Genomic DNA, 25,010 nt, shown 5'->3' with positions numbered 1-25,010 from the left:
ATCCTGGCACTGCTACTGGCCACAAGCCTACTGTGACACCAGATGCTGGGGGGTTTGCGCTGGCTGAATTCCAACGACTATAGCCACTGACCAAAAGGTCCATCTCCCAAGCTGCTGCCTGCTCACCTCCCAGGGAAGGAGTGCACAGTGGCAGGGAGCGATGAAGATAGACAGTGTGGTGGCTAGCTAGCTAATTTTTGTCTTATTTGTTGTCTGATCAACACAACAATGAAATAAGAATAAATAAATCAATGTAGTGTTGCACAGTATACCGGTACTAAAATAGTACCGCGGTACTAGAGTATTCCAAACGGTACTATACTGCATTTGGAAAATACCGGTACTTTGAAATTGATTCAATTTATTCATTTAGTTAATTTATTTTACTCATTTATGCACACAAACGCCTTTCTTGTTCCTATTGGAGCACAGATTGCACAAGTGGTGTGTATGACAACACCTGTATCAACATCCGCAGCTGGTGCACGTGAAAAAAGACAAGAGAAAGTCTGCCTCGCAAAGGGAGACAACACCAGACAACACCAACTTGGCGAAACATTTGAGCAACCAAACCGTGACATCCATACCGAGGTACTTACCGAACCATGTTTTTTTGGTACCGTTACACCCCCACTATTTATTGTTGTAAAGGTTTGTATCCAAAAGGACTTTTCCTTAGGAAAAAGTACCGAAAAGTATTGAAATTCATATTGGTATCAGTACCGAAACAAAGATTTTGGTATCGTGACAACACTAAATCAATATACAGGAAACACTGGGTTTCTGCAAAGTAACCCATTAACACTTGGAAGAGACAAGCCGTTGTACCATCTTGACGGAAAAGGGACTAAAATTAGTTTGTCCATCTGGGTGTCATGTGTCCTTCACTGCTAATCGGAGCTGAAGCCAATGAATACCCATGACTACTGTAGAGTCATTTGTCTTGGGTATGAATGCGGATTGTAACCTTTCCCACTAAAGACAAAAGCTAAATGTTAGTGGGTGTTAATGGTTTTTTTGTAAAGTGGGAAATAGGCTCAAGACTCCATCAAATCAAAGGATTCTCAATGTCTTCCAACACTTCTCCAACATTCTGCCTAAAACATTTGGTGTAAATCTTTAAATAAAGGTCTGTGGGTCTGAACAATGTTTGGCTGCACTGCATCAGTTTATAGTGCCCAACAGTAGGATTGAGGAAGTTAACTATACCCGAGTTGGCAAGGGCGATGGCTTTGAGCGTGACGAACTCCTCCTTCTCCATGCGCAGCTTCTTGTAGCGTCGGACCAGCGGCAGGATGGCAACGTGCAGGTCCAGCAGGCCTGAGATCCTCGCCTGCTCCTCGTCCACCACATAGTCCTCTGCGTACACGATCTCGTCCTCGCAGGGCAGCGAGCGAAACACGATGCTCAGCACCAGGATCTCCATCCAGGCGCTCTGCAGTAGACTCATCTGGTCTGCCAGCGACAGAGTGGAAAATCCTGCAGAAATAAAAAAGAGGACGTGTTATTTTTGGAGATTTGCTTTCCAGGTACTGCTGCACACACACTGTTTAACCACATGACAAATCATGAGATCAACCCATTAACCTCACTGCACTGTAATTGTCCGACTCATGTCTTCCATATGTTTTATGGGCTATGTATACAACCCTGTATAATCTCCGGAGAAGTTCAACTTGAAACAGAGGCCGATGACTGTATGTGGTGGCTTAAGGGAAGAATATAAATCTGTCAAGTACGGAGGCCTTTGAAACATGACCCAGGGCTGCTTCAACCATCAGCCGTTGACAGTCTGCCTTTCTGCAACCCACCACATAAGCACATGAGACACCGCTTAGTGGGGACAAATCCACTCTTAAACCTGACCACCTCTTATTCTTGTCATGGTGCAGGAGACAGAACACAAAATTAATTCTTCTTTATAGCAAAAAATGTCCTGATAGATGATTATTTCTGGCTTGTGTCATTATCTGTCACAGTATGAAGTTATTCATCAAACAACTTGCAAAACTCTTCTTCAGTATAGCAGGTTTCATTTCTCATCAGAGGTTTGGATTTATTAGAAGGTAATTTAAGCTTAAAACAGAAAATCCTGGGGAAATTAATTCCAGTTAAAGCAGGGATGTGTTTAGATTGGAAGTAGATTTGTTGAGAAAACATTTACGTCCATCCGACTGTTAAGTGACCAAAGAGATTCGAGATGCTGTGTTTTAATGGATGATGTTAAAGAGGATATGTTTTCCTATTTTGAACTGAGAAAGATTCAATGTTTATTTATTTAGTTACTTTAATACTATATTTTGTAAAAAAAAAAAAAAATAATAATAATAATATAAAAATAAAAACAAATAAATTACATTAATAAATTAAATTAAAAGTAAATGATATGCATATTTTTATTACAATATGTATAGTATTGTTTAATATATAAATATTTTTGAAAAAATGGCTGTAATTTAAAAAAAAAAAATAGCTAAAGGAATACTTCACCTCCCAAATAACCATTTAGCAATTACTCATCCCATGTTACCTTGAATTCGTGAAGAAAATTTTGTTTTTCTTTTATGCCTCCACAGTGAACAAAGCCAGACTCCGTTCACAAAAACAGTAATTTTACCTTTGTGTGACTCGGGATTGCCAGAATCACACAGCAGAAACAAACCGCTGATCAAGGCAGCTATAGACCAGCAGCTCCTGTGTTCTGTGAGGTAAAATTACTGTTTTTATCAATGGAGTCTAGCTTTCAAGAAAGCATGGGTAAGTTTCACTTTCAGTTCAGTTCCCTGTCGGAAAAGGCTGTCTGTTTGGGAAGTACTGAGCATACGACTGGATATATGAGACTTGATTATACTGCAGGTTAAGAGTTTGTAAACATTCACCAGAAGCATGCAAGAAATCTAACATAGGTTGAGTAACTGATATACGTACAAATGGTCACTTGGGGGTGAAGTATTCCTTTAAGAAGGGTTGTGTTTGATTTCAAGTCCATATTGATGTGCATCTTGTATGTGCACTCTAAAAATTAAAGCTGGTTACTATAGGTATGTCAATATAAACACAATAAACTGAATTTTCTTTAAATAAATTGCATAATTACTTTTACATAGGGTTATAATATGTGAGATATCTAATCCAGCACAGGTGAGACAAGACAAAAACATATTCCACCTGATGGACACCGTCTTGATCCTTTTGTCTCTCGCGTTCAACCTTCTAACAATTCTTCCAAGATCTCGAGGTCGACCCATCAACTCTCTTCTCTAACATTCACACACACCACATCAAACAGACGGACATCTGAAAGGACCTCAAGCACCACAATACCTTTCGCTCCTGAATAGGGAGGTGATTGGGGGTATTGACCAGGGCCTTGAACCCACCACTCTGCTTACTTAAATCTCAGGTTGTGTGGATGGGAATGGGGCAGGTTGACTTAAAAGGAGGTCCTCCCGATGGTTCTTATCAAGCAAATAGAGAAACGACGGGGAGAGAGAGAATGAGGCAGAGAGAAAAGAGCGCTGGGGGTGTCATTGATTAGTAGATTGTAATCAGTCCACCAAATGCGAAAGGGGGATCGATCCAAGCCTCAGATCTGACAAACAGACAGTTGATGGAGGACATCCGGTACACGTTTAGTGGGGGGATGGAGGGAATATGGGATCGCCGAATGTAGATACTGTAGGCTGCATTGGGAATTCATGAATTTACTCTCCGTCCCCAAAAGACAAGAAAATTAATGGCTTTAATCCCATAAGGTGTATTTAGAATAATGAGGGGGGATCAATGACTGTAACATGTAACATGTGTGGACAAAGTGAGTTAGAGAAAGTAAAGGAGCAATGATACAGACAAAAATAACACTTATTATGAGTGTTCAATACATTAAACCTCTAATTTGGTTCATCAACAAAAAGCACACCAGCTTCTAGAGCACCATTTCTTTCATGTGCTCAGCTCTTTCTTTCTACATTTCTTCACACACTTTGGAAAAGAAGCGGCACCCTCTTCAGCTGTCTCCTTTTTTCCCTTCATCATTCTTTTCTTTTCCCCAGCCTGTTTTTTTTCTTTCCACTCAATTTACTGAAGCGATGGAGTGACTTCCTGGCTCCCTGGGGGTCGCCCCGGAGCTTCAGGTGTGTCGCCTGGAGGTGGCTGAGTTAAGTGTCGCTGCGGAGGGTGATTCCCCCTGATGAAATATCAATATTTCACCCTACTGATTTACTGCCGTTTGACCAAACATGACACAATATTGAGCAAAGTGGGTAATGTCTATGTCTCCTTCTCTGCAGTTTTCTCTACGTGTGATGACAAAAGGCATGAACAGAGACAGGGGGATAAAAAAAGGAATCATTTTCTATTATTCTGCCCTACAAAGACAGATATCTATTCAGGAGAAATTCAGGAGAAATCATTTTAAGTTTAAACTGCTTGACACAGAGAAAGATTATAATGCATTCATTTATACCTTTTAAGGCTAATTATGAAATCACTGTTATAGTCTATATAGTGCTGCAGGACTGAGTCCTAAAACCTGGAAATAACCTGGTGAGCATTTTTTGCACTTTTGGTTCCCTTCTCTTGAAGTCAATGGATTTTTATTGAACAGATTTTGGATGGATTTTTGGTTAGATGCCAGCCATTACCTTTTTACTTCTGGCAACTGTTGTTGTGCTTAAAAAAATCATAAAAGTGGTGTCCATTTGTAAAAACTATGGTAAAACACATTTGGCTCTTTGTCGAGGGAACCAGAGCAATGCTAATTTCCTGGCTGGCCCATAGAAAATGTCATCATTTCAGCACTCTATACAGGATACATAAAAAAATATACAGTAGATACTGCACTTTCCCTGTACGTGATTTAAAGGCAGCTTAAACTCACCAAATGGTTTCAGTTCATTGGAATCAAAAGCTGAGATGGCAGAACTGAAACTCTGCTAGGCTAGGCTGGGCTAGGCTAGGCTAGCTTTAAGACAAATTAGCTTAGGTTAGCTGTAGCTATTGCCTTATTTAGGCTACTGTAGTTACGGTGGATAACATACTGAGTGACCAAAATATTGGTTCAAAGTTCATTATTTTCAGTTAAAGAAAAAAAATGCAGAGTGAATTTGCTTTAACTAAAGCTAGCTGTTTCAATCTTACCAACTAGCATATAGCGCTCTTGTGTTAGCTCTCTAGCTGACAGAGATTATCAAGCCAGAGTTGCACTACTGTCGTTTGGTGTTTTAGTTCTGTTTTGTAGTTAAGCAGCAGCCTATTCGATATATCTAAATTATTTATTAAAATAATTTCTAAATCCTCGTTAGCTTTCACCACCACCACAAACTTTTTTAGGGCAGTTGTAGCTCTTGGGTACAGTGAGGGAAGGATCATGGACTTGGTTAAATATTGAAAAAGACAAAATTAATTTGAAGCATGAGGCGCGATACCATATGTATGTTTTAAAATCTGAGCCGGGATTGCTTGCACATGGCTCTCAACATGCAGGTCGCTGAGCCATTGGCTAGGAGCTAGCAGCTTACAGTTATAACAGCGCAAACAGCGCTAACAATGGCAACAGTGCTTACAGAGCTAACAGTGTTAAATTGACGCATGCATGTCAGTCCTGGCGTGTATCCCACTGGCTAGCTAATTGCTGCCACCCTGCATCGTGCTCATTTGGTGGTTAGACACAATTACCCCAGTGTCATCACCAAACGTAATGCTAACCCATGCTCGAAATACAACACGCAAACAGGGAGCATGACTTTATTCTCTGTTCTGGATGCTTTACTCCATTATATCTTTACATAGCAAATAGTATTTTAGGAGTAACCAGAGCTGCAACGCGGAGGGCCATACGAACCATTACTGAAGCCACATAGAAAGTCTCTCTGTGGCTTTGGATAAAGAGGGCAAGCCCATGCATTGCTGCTGTAGGGATGCAATCTGGGGCTTGATTAACCCCGGATGGGTCACCTGGGTGAGGGTATCTAATGTGGACAGACCCGAAACCCCCTTGACCCCAGGAACATCACTGATGATGCATCTGTCACAGATCACACTGAACCACTGTACCATATGATTTACCAGTATACCATGTGTCTGTCTCTATAAGGTACCCAGTCCTCAGCAGACCGTGGGCTGTTAGTGATTGTTTGCAGAAAAGAGGAGTGCTCTGGCTATGCAACAGTACAGTACAGGTACAGATCAGATAAGTAATTGAATCCCTATTCAGTACAATGAAGAGACTGAGTGGTTGGCAGTGAAGCTTGAAGCTGTCATTGAGAGCTAGGTCTAAAACAGACAGCAGTTCACTCTCTATTCATTTAGTATCATTACAGGCCTCCTAAGAGCCCTAATGGGCCTAATAAAAAGACAGAGGTAATAATGAGACTAGAGGGCCCTATATGAGCAGGAGGAGCAGGAGGGGGGGGAGCCAGGGGAACAAGAGAACAAGGAAGCCAGAGAGTGTGTGTGAGAGATATGATGGTAGAGACAGTCTGTGTGTGTGTGTGTGTGTGTGTGTGTGTGAGTGTGTGAGTGAGTGAGTGGCAGAGGAAAAGAGAGGAAAGAAGAAGAAAGCGATGCTGAACTGAATGAACATTAAATACCAGAGGGCGCTGGATGCTGCTGCCTGGCAAATAAATCTACACATGTTGTGTGCACTTACATGTCTGAGATGGCGTATGTGTGTTAACAGCGGCACAAATTAGCGGTCACCTCTGACCTCCTGACAACCGTGCTGCAATTCTGTTTCCATTTTCATGACAGTACGTGTAACATCCAATCAATGGCTGCCTCGTGATGAGTTACAGTCTTCCTCTCAAGCATGTTGGCTTCAAAGGCACAGGGAAACCGCGTCTTCTAATTAATATCTGGTGCATATATTTGCTTCTGTATTTAAAGTAAACTTGTGCACATTAAACTAAATCATAACTTGCCCCTGAGCCTGGCTATTTACCACAAATATTTAAGCCTCAAAATGACGACGCAACAGAAAACCTACTCAGATGTGGGTCTCCACATGTGGACATTGAAGGACTTTTACATTAATGGAGCGATCTGCAGTAATGACTCTTATTACCTCATCGTTAAGGCCATTTGCTCAGTGGGCTATGAGTGTAATGGTGGGAGTGGACTGTTAAACTGTAGGGACCCCTTTTGTCTTAATCGTTACTTGGTGACACTCTGACCCGCTGGCCCCGGGTAAAATGTCCCCAGAGTGTCACATGCTCCTTTAATAACTCTGTCAGGTCTGGATTTAGATCTACTACACAGCATGCAAGATCAATAGTTAGACACAGAAAATGTAGCAGAGAAAATATGATGCTAAATTTCTTTAATTAGTTCCGTGTAGCTATGATTAAGTTGACGAATTTAATTGTGGATGACACTAAAAATACACCTGAATTCAATTTTAAAAAAGCTAGTAAACTGTGTTCACCAGATGTTTGATGAAAAGGAGGTCAGGGGAAAAACTCCCTTCCCAGTGGTGAGACAGCACCCTGGTCTCGGACCCCAGCGTCCCCCCAAAAGCCAGTTTTCCTAATCAGACCACACAGCTCCCCTGTGTCTTTGTAAAATCAATTCTCTGAGGTTCCCAGGGCAGGTTTGGCATCCACACACCTTTAACCATTCCAAATTGTATTCATAAAGGTGTAAAAAGTAAATCTGATGATGAATCAGTGATTATGGCTAACAATGGACAGAGCAGAGAGCTACGCAGCTGGTTAATGTGCCAGCTGGGAAAGCAGTGAATAAATCCACAGGTAGAAAAAGACAAATCAAGTTGCTATGTTTAGCTTCTTAATTGTTATGGAGAGATTAATTTACTACGTGACGCTGCATTAAAGTTTACATTATTCTGACAACTGCCTAATTATTTGTAGCAAAATGATGTGTCTCAAATAACATACTGCCGTTAGTACGCTTACATGTAGTGCATTGTGTGGACGATGTACTTGTGTGGTGAGTAAATTTTGACGGGGTTGTGTTGTCTCAAATCAAACACCGCCGTTGCACACCTACTGAAAATGATGGTCATAAGCTTTCTCAGCTTTTCTTCTTCTGCTTGCAAATTGCAACCAGGTGGAGCATCATCGCCAACGTTTGACAAACGACTGTCACTCGCTAAAGTATATGCTAGCTATATCTGCTTGTTTGCTCTCTTGATCTCTTCTGTATTTATTTTATTCATTCATTTATTTCCCCTTTTCACAGGGGGCTGGAGCCTATCCCAGCTGACACTGGGTGAGAGGCAGGGTACACCCTGGACAAGTCACCAAGGTATCACAGAGCTGACACATAGAGACAGACAACCATTCACACTCACATTCACACATACGGACAATTCAGAATCACCAATTAACCTGCATGCCTATGGACTGTGGGAGGAAGCTGGAGCGCCCAGGGGAGAACATGCAAACAGAAGGGCTCCCCCACCCCAACATTCCAACCAGGAACCCTCTTGCTGTGGGGCGACATTCATTGTATTAGAAATAGACATGCTTTAATGGCACATTATATATCTACGAAAGTCCGTGGCTGATACTGGCTGGCTCTGTCACCAGCTGATCACCTGAGTTAATGATAGCTGCTGCATTTTGCAATTATTTACAACTTAAGCATCAGAACCAAAATCCAACACTAAAATCCTCTACAGTGAAGATGACAATTTTACATGCATAAACACAAAATGTAACTTATGCCCATATCTCATAGCAGAACACATGAAATGTCAATGCCTGGTGATAAAATGCGCTGCTGTTAGCTAGCTAGCAAGCTAACATTAGCATTCATGTTAACGTTTGTGGCACCAAATTACTATAGAATTAACCCAATAAACAAACTGATGGCTTCTGTCTGATAACGGTGTAGCGGCTGTGAAAAATACACATGTATATTTGTACAAAGCTTCAGTGTTCACTGTTGGTGTCGGCTGACATTTTACAATTCCATTGCGTAGGCAACATGTTGACCATTGAGGGTAGGAAGCGTCCAACTTTCCACACTCAACTTATTCACTGTGCACCCTTACAAGTGCAACATCCAGGTAACCATAGTGTACTGCATTTAGCCATACTTCTCAATGTGAATGCACTTATGCGCTTACATTACAAAGTAGAAGTACAGAAGTATCTGATTTGAGACAAAGCATTCGTTTTTATCATTGTAAATTAAGTATCTTTGGGGTTTGTACTCTTGGCAGGGCAAAATAAGAAGACTCGGGCTCTCAGAAATTGTGATGGGCATTTATTTGATTAATTGAGAAAATGGTTTGCTGTTAACGGATAATGAAACTTGTTTGCTGCAGTGCATCTTTGTGTCCAAAATGACTGAATTAGCCAAATGTGTGATTTTGCCCATACTATACTTGACTGGATCAATGAGATGCATCTTCTTTGAGTCCAACCTGTGCTCCCTTTAAACATACTGTAGACCAAAGTGTGTGTTTCAGTTGATAGAGATAAAAAGCAAAGAAGATCTCACAGCATTTGCATGACAAGTCTTATTTAAGAATTCGTCAACAAGGGCCGAGGAAATCCATCAGTATTTCCCTAAATAAATCAATTTTACTGTGTAGTCTCCTTAAGTAAGTAAGAGGATTGCTTTCTTTAAGTCTGGGATTGAAATGGAATACATTGACATAGGGGCGGATCCCCCCCCCCCCTCAGACTCTCCCACCCCACCCAGTCAAATCAAAGGTTTCAGCTGCTCTTTATTGATTAGATTTTAGAATATGGGACTAGCTTCTCCCTTAGGTGCAGATGAGTAGCAGATGTTAATTATCCTGTGTGTGTGTGTGTGTGTGTGTGGGGGGGGGGGGTGTTTATGTGTGTGCAACAGTCAGTGATCTACTTCAGTAATCGCATACTGTAACATTAAAGCAAATTAAAGTACAAATGTGGATTTCCTTCATTGCTTTACCAGCAGCATATAGCCTGCTATAAATTTGCCTTTTTTTCTGCAACACACGGTAAAAAGTCTGAATTAAGTGTGTGAAATTTTTTAAAATGTCAGATTGAGAAATGAATCTGAAAATCACATTCAGCATAGCACAGTCATTCATTAGCAGTTATGTCTTTCTACCTGGGATATGTTTGGCCCAGCCGATGATGACCACCAGCTCACGGTCAGCCAAGTCACACAGTGTGGTCAGGGCCTTGATGTCTCCGTCGGGCATGGTGGGGTCAGGCATGGCATAGATCTTCTCTGGCTCCACCACCAACAGATGGGAAACGATCTTCGTCACTGAAAGAGGGGTGAGTTGTGAGACTATTTTAGGCAACAGCGTACCCAGTTTTTTTTTTTTTTTTTTTGTTAAAGGAAAATAAGGCAACACTGTATTTGTACGATGAGAGGTAGTTACATAGTATAGTATAGTATAGATATAGATAGTACAGAGTATTCGAGTATTTATCAACAATTTAACTGTTTCACTTTACACTGCAGATGTTCAACAGATTATCACATAAAAGTATTTGTGACGCTTCATGAACATACCTACATATTCTCATAATAATTTGGATGAACTTAAGCTATTCACTCAACATGTGCTGCATAAATTGACTGAATATTTAAGTTCAACTCTGAGAATATGTAGTGAATTGTAAGATAAACTCTACAAAGCAAAACAGCTGAATTGTTGAATTTCGACTAACAAGCTGTTCAGTGCTACAAATACTGTTTAAACTGTCTCTAGATGGAATCTCTAAATAAAGTGTTACCAAAAAAAGGAAAAATATTGTCGGCTGGATTACACTGGGGCACAGCAATGACAACAAATTAATGAGTACATATTAAATTTAAGTAAAAAAATAAGTGTTAATGCAAAATATAGTCTAGCATGTTATAATATATGGTGCAAAGTCAAAAAAAGGTTGCAGTTTGGCCCGGTGATGAATCTCTCCAGAGCACAAGAGATTTTTTTTCCTCTTTACAGTAAAAATCCATCTTCAAAAAATGCTGCAAAATGCTCAGGTTGTGAAATTATTGCTTCAGTATAAAAGCAAAATGATGTATTTCTGTAACCCAAGTCTCTCAACATTCAGACAGAAATACACAAACTGTGAGACTCACGTGGCTTTTTGGCTGGAGGGGGGATGCTGAGGCCGAGGTAGGTGCTGTTCTCTGCATCCAACCTCCGTTTGTACTTCTGTCTCCCCCCTCTCACCCGGTCCAGACGTACACCTGCAAAAAAATATCATACATGTATGATGAGTGATAATATATGGACTAAACCAAAACTTGGTATGGAGAGTTAGGGTTGTATATAATTTGTCTTAAAGATCTTCGTGTGCTCAGCTGGGATCTGGTATTTTACCTTTGACTGTTGAAACTAGACAGTATTTACTCAAAAAAAGTGTGTCTGTCTCAGTGTATTGTAAAAAAGAATCTGAGCTCCATTTTGTTTTCTACTGTCCTTTTTTCATTGTGAACAGTAAAATGCCTTGTTTACTAAGATAAAAATACATATCAATTGTGTAAACATGGATGACTGCACAAAGACTAAGATGTCTGCTCACATAAGAAACATATAATTAGCCAGTTATCTGGAGAAAGTTTGGGATAAGAGAAAAAGCTCTTTACTGAAATAATCTGAAAAAGTAGAAGAGGAAGAAGAAGTCGTCCCTTACTGTCATTGTACCAGTACAGCGGCATTTTTAAAAGCTACAACTGTACACAGTGCAAGTTAAAAGGTACAAACAAGTGACAACCCAGAAAAATATCTCAATCACATCACCAATAAATAAAAATAGAGCCACAAGCTGCTGCGTCCGCATGTGCCGTCATCATAGTGAAGATACATCTGTAGATATACAGTAACTCCTCCTGTCCACAGTATATTTGGGAAACTATTTGTTTTATTTTTAGTTTATGTCTCCTCTCTTTTCATTTGTCCACATGATTTGTCTGCGCATGACTGGAAGATGCTTTTTCAATAATGGAGCTTTGTAATCCCATGTGGGATGGTCCAAATTATTTGGCATGACACAAACATAAAAAATGATTGAATGACTGAATAATGTATAAATGGCTGCTAAACCAAAGACACTTCTAAGCCAATTTTACACAATTGAAACTACTACACTAGCTATATCTACTTCTTATGATGATAGGCTACTTGCAGATATTTTTCTAGGGATGTTCAGATACCATTTTTTCCTTCCTGAATTCCAATACCTGAACTTGCTTGTCAGTCGTTTACAAATATTGATTAACTATAATTGCTTGATTGCTATCCTGTCCTTGTTTTAAGGCATGGCTCAGGTTAAATCATTTGTAAAACATGAACAAATACATACAGAGAATGAACGCCATAGAATTTGCGAAATTGCTGACATTTCACTAACGGCTAACGTTACACTATTTACTGGAAATTACTTGCTTTGAACTGCTTTAGAGCGGCGAAGAAGTACTGATTTCTGGTAAATGTTTTATTCGGGTGTGGAATAACTTTGTAGTTTTATACTTAATGTTGTGCTATCTGATTTATGCATAGTACTTGCTGACATATGATTGAACATTTTAGGCAGAATCAGAGGCATTTTTTCGATACTGTCATTGGTATCAGCACAACTCTATATTTTGCCATCATATTGCAGTCATAAAAAGGATTTATGTGTTTTTATTATTTTCAAATTCATTATGAAACTGCAGACTATGATACATAGCTTTTCCCAGAAATGTTTTTCAGACTATAATATATTTCTAACTGGAATACCAGGAAGCCTTTCAGATAATGTAGTATTTATATATGCATATACCGGGATTAAATACTGAGTTTTTTTTTTTTTTTTAAATAATTTTTGACCCTTTAACTCAAAGAGTCCTTGTTGCAGATGGAGGAGTGTAAGTACCTAGTTAGTATACAAACTGACATATCAGGGATTATGCTGAGAGCCATCTCAGAGGACGCGGGCTACATCAGGTGCACCTTATGTGCTGGATTTACACCCTCGTATTAAAAGTTGTTTGAGCACTGAGGGAGAGCAAACAGATTTTACATGGTCAAGTGGAATTGAGTCGTGTGAGATTTCCCAGTGACTCGTATAAATTCCTTTGATTCCCCTGGAAACAAAAGAATCCGATTAGGATGGTCTTTCAATTTCCTGACACCGACTATCCACTAACCTAATTACCCACCGTGCCCAGAGGGAGCTCATTCTTCCCAGCAAACACAGTGAGATCATTTTATGCCTGGCAGATTGAAGCTAAATCGAGAGCCCCTCTCCTAACACAGCTTTCCATTTGTACGCCTTAAAGTAATCAATAAGGCTTGCAAATAGACTTCTTGTTCTTTGAACACATGTGGATGTGGTTTTAATTAGTCAGTTAGGCAGCTAGGAACTGGGCTTTGCAATAGATGGAGCTTCAGTAGTTGTTTCCACCATTACTCTTGGTTAAGGTAAATTTAAAATTATAAATTGTGCTTCAGGAAAGTGTGCGCATGTACTCCAGATATTAAATCAATTCAAAAGCTCCTCTCTATTAAATGACACACATAGGCCTAATAAAGGGATGCGCAGTTAGCGGAGGCTCTCACAACACTACGCTTGTGTAATGCAAAAACTTAATAAGCAGGTGCGTACCCTGAATTCACTACCATAGGAAATTGTTGCTGCTTTTGTTCCTCACATACACACACATACACACACACACACACACACACACACACGTACGCACACACGTACGCACACACTGGTTTCCCTGCTGCAGGCTGCAGGGTCATGTGGCTGCGACAAGCGACAAGTGACCAAACAGCCGGAGTTAGAATTCCAAGATCCGCGGGGGCTGTTTGAACTGGAACATCCAACTGGCCCATAATTAATAGACGCTGACAAGAATTAAGAGCTCAGCGCTAACCAGTTTCAGTTTACAGCTTAGCAGCGCTGCAAACGGCAGAGACCAGAGGCAGGAGGGCAGAGAGACGGACAGACAGGGGGTGAAAGAAGGGGTAAGATAATGTTGAAGAACGGGAGGGACGAAGACAGAACAAGCTGCTGTTTTTGGCTGAATGTATCAGTTTTCTGCAAGATCTCTGTTTTTCTTCCTCTCCCTCTTCCCTTCTGTCTCTTTTTCTCTGCCTTTCAGCATCGGGTGTACATCTCCCTCCCTGACAGCCCTGCCTGTCCCAGCCAGCGCCTGATCCGACCAGTGTGGGATTATCTCCTCCCCATGTGATACGGCACAGTACTGAGAATCTGACCACAACAAGACAGCTGGATGAGGCCCCTTGTAGAGGGCCGGGGGAGGGAGGAGAGGGCGGAGGGGTTGTGTCATCGTCAGCACCACATTCCACACCTCAGGCCCAAAACCGCAGCGGCCTCCGTGCTTCAAGACAATCCGGTACAGAGGAGAGCTCGTGTCTCGGCAGTGAGAGTGCCTGTGACATGGGAGGGAGGGGGCACAGATCATCTTAAAAGCATCCAGATCCATTTTTTACGGTTGCTGGCCCTTCATAAAGTGTGGCAGCCAAAATATGGATGCAGGGGTGAGGCTATGGGGAGTGGGAGGTGGTAGAAGTGAGGGTGCTGAATATTATGAGTTCGGTAAGATCATGCAGTACAGTACAGACGGCCTGAGACACAAGGATACTGGCTGACAGTATCCTTGCTCTGTGTGTGTGTGTGTGTGTGTGTGTACATGTGTGTGGAAAGATGAGGAGGCATGTTTGCATAGGAGCAATCTTTACGGCCACCTGACCCCCGGCTTCCCTTTCACATTCAATATCTTTATTGACTTGTGCAACCTTAAAGCACATTCCCGACTGAAGCCGCTGTGTTTTCCTTTACGTTGTGGCCGCAGAGTGCGTGCATGTGTCATGTGGATTTATTTTTTCCTCATTTGAATCCCTACACACTTCAATAAAGTAGATGCCAATAGAAATAATTCCCATGTACAAAACACCAAAAACTGAGTCAATTAAAATAATTCAATAAAATATAATTGCTTGCATTTGTCATATTTTATTGATTCTATTAATTGTAGTTACATTTTCTGTAAAAATCCTTTAAAAGGACAAAGCATAATCTATCTTCATCTTCTCCATGCTGTCAGGAGCAAAATTCTGGTGGGAAAAAAATGAATAGTGTGTTTAAATTTTGGTTGTTATACTGAGTTTGAAGCAGGGCCGTAATCACCCATTAAACACTCTGGGGGCCCATTGTCAGTGTATGTCTTGTGCCACCCAAACCTAAAGGCGTGTGTGAGGAAATTCACCCAGGATGCATTTTTTTTTTTAGAAACTTTACAGCTAAACTGACCATTTTAAAACATCTTGAAACCAAAAATCCTGCACAATTTAAGTAATGTTACACAAAAGGTTATGTATGCTCTTATGTTTCAGCATTATAAGGCCTACTCACATGCGTCTTCCTCAGGGTAAAAAGTAATAAACAATTAGGGGTCTGTATGGTTTTAATATTTATCATTAAAATTCTACTTATAAAAAGATAACTTACTCTAGTGAGTCTTATAGCCCAGTGCTACACTGTAAAATCTGACAAGTTGATCTTACTTTAAAAAAACGAGGAAACCAATTACCTTGAAAAGGTAAGTAAATAAAACCATTAGTCTTAAAATGCATAAAAAACAAACATAACTTAAGACTAACAGTTAGATTTACTTAGCTTTTTTCAAGGCAGTTGGTTTCCTAAATTTTCTAAAGTAAGATAAACTTGTCACATGTTACGGTTGTACCTAAAAATCCATGTGTCTTAATAGAAATCACCCAAATATTATCGTCCAAATATATAGATTTCTTCATGTGTTCCCGGGCAATTTTTAAAACTCGTGTTTTTACATCGTCTAATGGCATGTGATGATCAGTATTATTTATTTAATTATTATGATGGCAATTTGTTGAGTTTATTTATGACTATGATTACATTTGCTACGGATTTTTTGGGTTTTGGCTTTGGTCACTTGTTGTATTGCACAGAAGTTTTTTTTTTAATATATTTTTTATTACTACTTTTAAGGAAGACATTTTGAGCATAATTTAAATATTGGAGGAATATGTCCCCCCAGTATGTATTAGAATTACAGCCTGAGTCTAAATATACTGGAATTACACTATAAAATACCCACCATGTGTACGTTTTTGTTTAAATTAAAGCATGTAACTTCAAACTGTTGTTGAAAGCCTCAAAAAATGACTTCAGTGTCCTCAATGGCTACAGGCCTGCACTTTGTGTAAATGAAACTAGATAAAAATGCAGGGAAAAAATCAACAGAAACTAAGTGGAGAGAAGGGTAAGCAGTAAAAAATATCAAAACAAGAAGTGTCCAGAATAAAATAAAACTAAGAATAAAAACAATTAAAGAGTCCCAAACAAAGTGCACAGTGGGATTCAAAGAGGTTCTATGGGGAACAGATTTCATTGTGCGTGTGACTCATATAGTGTGTATCAAGCTTGTGTGTTACTATGAACATGTGCGCGTGTATCTCATGCAACTATTTTCAGCTGCTCACCTGTCAGAGGCGCTTCTTTCTAGAGAATGTGTCAGAATTGGCTGGCTGGCTAACGCTGCCAAAGGGAGATTAGGAGCTCCCTATTTTAGCTGAGAAAAATCAGAGGGATGCAGCGTGCGCCCCCTCCTACACAGCCGCTCACCCTTTACAAGGCGCAGGGACCTTGCCCTTCCACAGCTCCTTCTGAGGGCTGAGCCTGCGAGGCTGCACAGAGCTAAAGACATCGGACAGTTTTTGTTTGATTGCACAGAGAGAGGGAGGGTAGAGGGAAACGGGTACGGGACACGGGGGGGGGGGTGTATCAGGATGGCGTCCCACCTGCTCTAACCCCCAATGGGCTGACAAGACAAAGCAGGAGTTGTTCTCCCATAACCGCGCACGCTGGCATCGCTCTCTTTATCATGTTTTACACTTTTCATAAATCTGAGCCGGCGTGTCCGCAAGGGGTATTACTGAGTATTACAGAGCTGCGCTGACCACAAATGCGCCTGTAATCGAAAACATCTGCGCGGCTGGAGATGGCCGGGTCGATTCAGGATCCCCGGTGTGTTGGCATAGCAGGCGCTCGGTTTGTGGCGTTCGCACAAACTGTTGTGTGGGTGAAAGAGAAAGAGACATAGAGGGAGAAGGGTGCCAGCAGGAAACATGGACCTCAAGGTCCGATCCCATGTCACTTGTCAGGGGTGATATACATTTGGCATGTGCGCACATGAATGTGTGCGCTGTGTGTGTGAGTGTATCGGAGGGTTGTAAAGAGGTCAGCACATCGCTAAATCCCCTTCTTCAGAGGAACACGTGTTAGCCTCCGTGTCTGATCTATCACCTGCCAGACAGTGAGGACAGGCCAGCACGGAGCCTCTGGGTGGCCGCTGACTCTCAGCTGCAGCCTGCCAGCTACTCTGACACCCTAAAAAGCAAACAAGGCCCCATACATGTGCTGTTGGATAGACAAGTTTGTGGTACAAGGAAACATCAAGTGGCGAGGAGTCAGAGGTCATCCTAGCTTTACAGTTTCACTTCCTTGCAGACGTAGAGCGGTACAGTCAGAAATGTATCGGCTAAGACTTTAAAGGCACCCATACAGTACAGACTTCTGCTATATCTTTATTTTGATGATGTAATCTTAGCGTATAGATCGGTTTCTGATCTAAGCCTATTGATTGGGAAGGGACCTGACAGTCTGTGATATTGGATATGGCTTTACTAATCTTTTGTGTATGTGGCTGGAGGAAAATAAGGCTGTAACGTTACCCCGGTAGCCACGTTCGCTCAGGAAAGACTGCTGATCCCTATCTGTGGTCGGCGAGGGCGAGACAGCGGTGTAGGTTGCCAAAATAGTCTGGCAGCTTGTATTTATCCACCACATTACAGCGGTGTCAGAAAATCCCCACAAGCAAAGAATACACCACAGAAACACTGAGCTAACGCTAAAACCGGCCAGCATCGACTTCAGAGGAGCACAGGCTTAAGTGTCCTTTATTGAAAATGTAAAAAATGTTCATTCATGAGAGGAATTCAGTCAGCCTACAGGGGCCGGACGCTTCTGTTTCAAGAGGACATACTTTTTATACATGCTAATTTGCTAACATGATGATATGATTACTTGATAAAAAACCTGCGCAGTATTTTCTTTGATTGTTGCAGCACTAAAACTACAAGAAGCTAAAACTAAGCCTTCCATCTGCAGCAGAAAATACCAGGAGTGACTCAAATCACAAAGCTGAAAACATGCTAATTCAGTCCAGAAAATTCTTGCATCATTTAACACCATACAGTAATGCTATGGGGTTATTAGCGCTGCTATTAACTGCAGGCACTGACTCCTGGCAGCGGTGACTGACACCATACCTTCCGCGAGTTGTAATTACGTGAGAGTTTTTCCATTGGACCTGTGACCTTTTATCAGCCTCAGTTGGACATTTAAGGGGTCACTGAGCGAAGCTGGCTTCCTCGAACAGACGCCTGCCACTACCTTCCACTCAGCTCATCCAGCTGCTCTGCTGAGAAGCAAAGCTGGATCTGGAGAGAAGCCTGCCGTACACTATATAGAGTCTCTTTGATTTTCCTCTCAGATACAAGAAAAAAACTGTTCACTTACATCCAAACTCACATAATGCGCACAGATAACATGCCTGACTATCAAACAGATCTAATATAAAACAGTTAAACCCTCTTGCATACATCTACAGACTCAATTTGCTTCCTCTTCTCCTTCCTAAAGCTGCTACTTCAGAACAGTCAAGCTGTTTGGACACACCTGAAGCCGACAAACGGAGCTTTAGAACTGAAGTCGGCTGATTAGCGGCAGGTGTTGCAGGGAGGAGGGGCTTCCCCTGCCCTCCAATGGTGCAGGTCTATAACTGCGGCAGCTGGCACTTTATAATTCAGGATGGCATGCTTAGAGCGGAGCTTAGAGGGTCCTGGTGGAAATATTAGACGCTTTTAGAACGCCTGATCACATAAGTTCTCTCAACATCTTCTGCGGTGCGAAGCTTCTCTCATGATACTGCTGCACTGTAGGAAGTGAAAGTATGACTTTGGGATAATGTGGGAAATGGTATGAAGAATTCATGATGAAATAACATTTTCATATTTTGGATTAATATTTTTATGCTTATAGCAGTAGAGTAGAAGATTTTAAAACAGAAAAAGAGGTTTGTAATGGCAGCATGTGGTGATGTAATGCAATGCAGTAACTTCTGTATTTTTTATCCTGACCCTTATTTTCCCATGTTTTTGTGTCTAAGTGACTAATGGAAACAACAGTTTCTGAATTTTTCACTGACAGGCTCAGATTGTTACTATAAGTGTCTGAAGACATTATAGAAAGGATCCCTACAGAAATAGACCTCACGGATAAAGAACCAGAAACAGCTCCAAAATCGCTCGTGCCATATCATGTTGTTCACGATAATACCAGCATAATTTTCAATATATGAAGAATTCATATCATGATTCTAACAATATTTCAACTTCTTTACATATTGATGTCATACTGTTACCCACGGCAACAACAAACATGGCTGACAGCGTAACTATTACCGACTCTGTGGTGGTTCCAAAAAGAGGAGCAGCTTCAGTAGTGTGGAATAAACTGTGGCGTCCTGAATGTTTTATGAACAGCCCTGGACTTTTTAGCAACTTGCTGATCAGAGGGAACTCATTCAGCAGCTCCTCTGGCAGCAGCACAGCATCTCTCCCTCTCCTCTCTCGCCATGACCACACAAGTGATTTCGCCGTAAACCTTTGGTAATGTAAACCTACGTGACGCTTGCGGTTCAACCAAAAACTACATATATGTGAATGTGTGATAGTTGTGGTATCCTAACAGCCTGTCACAGGTTACAGCGTGATGATTAGAGGAGAAATGGCAGAGCATAAAGGTCCAGGTGGGAAAAAACACAACCCAATCATTTAGGATTTTACTTAAAGAGAACAAATCACCTGTTGATTTATATGCATGTAGATCCCAGGGGACATTTTTTGTATTTGGGAGCTATTTAAATGTGTAACTTGTGGTAGATTTTATTTTGTTGAACTATTAATATTGTATACAGAATCTGAATCTCACTCTGAGTTACTGTTGTTGTTTCCAAACTAAAGAAATGAGAGATCATTTTTGTTTAGTTTTTACTGAATATCTGGAAGTAAACTGTAAAACTATATCACTTATTTTGTTGCAACTCTATGCTCTTAAACAATCTTAATAATCTAATAATAATGTTCAATAGTAAAATTTATCTTTTTACCTATTTGTCATAGAGTCAAAAATATCGTAATCGCAAAAATACCTCGAAATATTGTGGTATCATTTTAGGGCCATATCGCCCACACTGCGTCACCAGATTTCATTTAAATAAACACTAATTTAAGCGCATATAGAACTAGTATATTTTCATCTATATTTTTATCTAACTGGATGAGTTAAGGGTTTATTTCAACCAAACTAGAGTTGGTGATTGTTGGAACAGTGGAAAGAAGAACTTATGACTATTTTATGAGTTTTATTTTGTGTCTGTCGACGTTGAATGAAGCGTCTTTTATGACAATAAAATTGCTGTTTATTTCAATGGAGTTTGGTGGGTTTGTCGACAGTGATTTTACGGCTGTTTCTGGTTAAACAAAAAGGTCTGTCTCTGTAGGGATCCTTTCCATGAAGTTGTCAGACACCTTTAATACCATTCTGAGCCTGTCAGTGGCAAAAACAAGCACTTCTGGTGGACGTAGATTGACAGTGCACAATTGTCCCAAGTGGTTACATTGCAGCCTGTTTTGTGGCTGCTGCCTGCAGCCCTGTCGCTCAATAGTGGACCAGTTTCAGAGATCGTTTTCCCCATTAGTCACTTAGACACAAAAACGTGGGAAAATAAGGTCCAGGTTGGAAAATACTAAAGTTACCCTTTAAGACTAGTTTGACATTCCTGTTACACTATGTGATTATTCCTTTTCCATGACTAGGCTTTGGACACTTGTTACATGGTGATCTCATTACACGAAGTAGGGCAAGCTGCTGTCCCCCACTGATTCCATGATCAAAGCCCCCCCATGTCTGTAAGAGGCCACACCACGGCACTATGCCACGATTAAATGTCCTTTTTCCTTTTAATTGAATGCCATCACTTTCAGAGAATCACCTACTGTGCCACATGTCGCTGTGGCTGTGATGCCGCGTCTCAGGAGCAGCAGGCGGTGGAGGCTACAGATTTCCCCTCCCACGCACACACACACTGACTGTCCACATCAACGGCTTAGCTCGGCCCGCCACAGACAATACCCCACCGTTTTTCCTCTAAGCATGCGCTAATAGTTTCAGCTTTATTTCTGAAGCAACTTTGTTTTTTCTGGCCGAGAGTCAAAGCCTCGGTGTGAGATATTTGGGCCGGGATGAAGACATCAAGAGTGGGCGCATGTATAAATAGTGTTGTAATGGCAATACAATGGATGACCCCTCATTCTGAGACGAACAAACACGGCTATGTCAGTACACGGTGAAGTTGTATTAGTGGCAATGAACCAAGAGCCTGACATACAATCTTGTGTTACCAGCACAGACTGCAGTTAACTGCTGCTGGCTTCTATTATGAGTTGTGTTTGGTGCTGGCAGAACACCACAAAACTGTGTGACCACGGTTTATTTTAGGAAATTTATGATGTTGTGTCTCTACGTCGAGTCCATAAACACATTCATTAGAGGCTTCTTTTGATATTAGGATATACAGGATACCCATATATCACACAATCAGTGCGGATGGCAGTGGGCTAAACTCCAGAGCTTAACCTGGTGTAATCTATCTTCAAACTGGGATACAACATCAGACGGCCTCAGACAAAATCGAGACAATCATGCCCTCCCAGTTCTCAGGTAAGGTCATTATAAAGAACATATTTTTTTAGCTTTTTATTTAGCTTTTTAGACTAATTTGTGGATATTTATTTGAGTGGAGATCTGGGATAATGATATCCTTGTAAAGCAGTGGTTCCCAACTGGTGAAACCACAGAGTCCAGATTTCTCCTTGGTTGTTAGTTTGAGGTCCACACAGTTTGAGTTTGGCCATGTCACTGAACTAGTTTGCTGTATCTGTCAAGTGGCAGTTGCTTAGTCACTCACTCTACAGCAGAAAACGGCACTTCAGAATAAAAGCTCTGTGCTGGAAATTCACTGTACTAGAAAATAAAGTGTGTTTTTTACAAATTTGCAAGTCACTTGTGGTCCATTCAGAATGGGCCCACGACCCACTTTTGTACCGTGACCACCAGCTGGGAACCACTGTTGTAAAGTATACTAACAATGAATACAAAAATTTGTGTGTTATGTCTGTGTGTTAAGATTTGACTGAGTTAGGACTCTGGGAATGAGTATTCATTGTGACGCTAATTGTGGTAACGAGTTGTGTTACACTCACTGCTGTACAAAATAACAGCTGGGCCACATCAAATCACAATGACTAAAGCTGGACATACACTGTGTGCTTGGGCCTGTTTCAGACTTGATTTTTGAGCCAAATGACCCGTTTAAGTGTTGGACAAAATTTGAGCTTGGCTGATTGGAGTCCAATCAACTGCTTCCTGCTGGCTGTCGGACGTTCGGATAAATTTCTGGCATGTCAGAGATTTTGGTCCACTGTCGTCAGGCTCTTGCTAAGCTAACTGAAGCTAAACTAAAAACTGAAACTAGGTGTGGAAAAACACTTTGGTTAGTCGGAAAAAAAATTGTCTTAAAAATAAAATGAAAAATGAAAACGAACTGAAATGATATTCTGTACTTACAAAAATCAATTAAAAAAAACAAACAGGAAATGTTTTAGTCTTTGTCGATTTGGTCAAATTCTCCTAAACAACAAGCTCAAGGAGACATTGGCGCATGTTTATTAAGACTGGGATGTCTTTCTGACTGTGAGTCAACTGCCTGTTGCATTTGTATTGTAATACCTACTGTGGTCTTCTTAAATCTATACAGAGAAAACAACCCTAAATTAATACTTAGACTATAAGAATTAACTAAACAGAAAAAAGCCAACCCACTCTGGAAACTACCTGAAAATAAAATGAATGAAAAACAAAAATCTATAATAACAGTTAAAGCGCAGCTACAAGTCAATTCCCCAACGTCAGGCCTTTTTTCTAACTGCGCATGCATGAAGTGTCCAACAGAGCGTCTGAAGGTACCATGGTGACTCGATTTGCTGTGTGGACAGAAACTATGGAGGCCAGGTTGGTCGAGGTGTGGCGACAGCGTACCTGCCACTTTAAAGTTTCATCCTCCTATCACGACCGTAATGAACAAGTGAAACTTTTTTGACAATAACACATTACTGTGAAACGTACTGGTGTAACGTTACAGACCTCCCCTAGCAAACTTCTACCAGCCTTGGAGCTGTCAAACAAATATTTATTGGAAATGGTCAGACTGGTCTACAGGGGCCGACGGGCCTTTATATTTTCTATTTTACACATACAGTATAAGCACTTATACGCTACGGCTTTACATCACAGGGGATGTACTTGCACAGTTAGAATTAAACAACATTTCTAAAACGTCACAGCATACAGCCAGCTTAGCTTCCTGTTGTTTTCAGAACACCTGCAATCACCTGTCCCTTTCACCTCACATACCTCCCTCCGTGCTTCAGTTTGAAAACCCCTCATCTGAAGTAAAAAATCATATGTGCCAGTCTAATAAATGGAATTCAACAAATAAATACTCCCTTACTTACACTCAGCACCTTCACTAGTGTTAAAGAGTTTTACTGCCACAATAACAAAGTGTGCATCAAATCATTTATGCAGAAGTCAGAGTACACTTCTAAATATTAATATTGCCTTTTAACAGTAATGTTACAGAGCGCTGATCCAACACGGAGAACGGGAAGGTACTGTATCTTTGATTTCAGAGTTATGATTTCACCAGCAGAACAGCTGAATACAACCCACATTACTGCCATCCTGCCTGCAGTGTTATAAACAAGATGTAAAAATAAAATAACAATTTATCAAAAAGCTACATCTCAGTACAGTGACCTTCTTTGTTTCGGTACCTAACAACTGTTGACAGACAACAATTTCCTAAAAATGGGGTCATAAAAATTGCATAAAAATCTGTCAACAAGGTGAACCGTGAAGCTCTAGGTATTATAATACTCTCTATAAAACATAACTAACTCTAAGCATCAGTGAGGAACAGCTCCTCTAGCTAAACACACAGATGCAAAAAAACAAACACAAACACAAACACAAACCCCTCTTTCCTTAGCAAAAAAAAAGCAAAAGAAAATCTATCGGCTAGATTTTCCCTCTGTACTCCCAAAGGTCTCTCTCTGGAGGAGAAACAACACATGCAGGAAGTGAGGTGGGATGTTCGGAAAGCATTTAGCGGATCAATATGCCAGGAGGGGGGGGGAAGGCAGGCAGACAGACAGACAGACAGACAGACAGAGAGGGTGAGGGAGAGAGACACCCAGAGCCCAGGGGAGAGGGAAGTCTTGGGGGAACAGCCTGTGCTTTTCAAGAGTACTGTTACACTTCTCAGTCGGTCTCGGTAGGAACATTCAACTCAGCAGCTTTTTCCACACGTCGAGAGGCTCGGCGGTGTGAGGAGAGGTGAGTAAGGCTTGTGGGTGATGTCACCAGTGTCTCCCGGAGGCCACAGCTGGCTGTAATATCTGATCACTGACCCTGCTTCTAATCCACAGTAAGACTGCTCGGCCATATCATATTCACGGGCACGAGACACTGTGTTCTGTGACTGTCTGTGCTCAAAATTTGGATATAAATATGTATTTGTTTTTATTAATTATTTTTATATCGCATGGTACACAAAATTCAAAGGTCAGATATTTCCATTGATTTTGTATTTAACAAAACACAATGGGGTGAAAAATTCAAACAGCCTTAATTTCCCATTAAGTAAAATTTCACAGTACAGTCATTTTACTGTAAAACTACAGTAAGGTATCAGAAAAGGGAAGGACAGAGGACCAGGTAAATGAATACGTGACCTCACCAGACTTGTAAGTCTCATTCACGAGGCAACACAGACACGTAGCTGAAATATGA

General features: G+C 40.9%; 1 protein-coding gene across 6 annotated transcripts in view; it reads right to left on the bottom strand.

Moving 5' to 3' along the window:
- The window catches only part of esrrgb (estrogen-related receptor gamma b), a 208,110-nt gene that overhangs the window by 5,492 nt on the left and 177,608 nt on the right, over window positions 1-25,010 (bottom strand). For all 6 annotated transcript variants that reach the window (XM_049589434.1, XM_049589435.1, XM_049589437.1 and 3 more), the window contains 3 exons: window positions 11,059-11,169; window positions 10,069-10,230; window positions 1,210-1,479 (listed from right to left, as the gene is read on the bottom strand). In XM_049589434.1, the coding sequence (XP_049445391.1) occupies window positions 1,210-1,479; window positions 10,069-10,230; window positions 11,059-11,169 (543 nt within the window). The remainder of the gene's footprint in view (window positions 1-1,209; window positions 1,480-10,068; window positions 10,231-11,058; window positions 11,170-25,010) is intronic.

This window comes from Epinephelus fuscoguttatus, linkage group LG11 (assembly GCF_011397635.1).
Source record: "Epinephelus fuscoguttatus linkage group LG11, E.fuscoguttatus.final_Chr_v1".
Classification (NCBI taxonomy): domain Eukaryota; kingdom Metazoa; phylum Chordata; class Actinopteri; order Perciformes; family Serranidae; genus Epinephelus; species Epinephelus fuscoguttatus.
The sequence above is the reverse complement of the archived record's forward strand: the minus strand, read 5'-3'. Positions and strand labels throughout refer to the sequence as shown.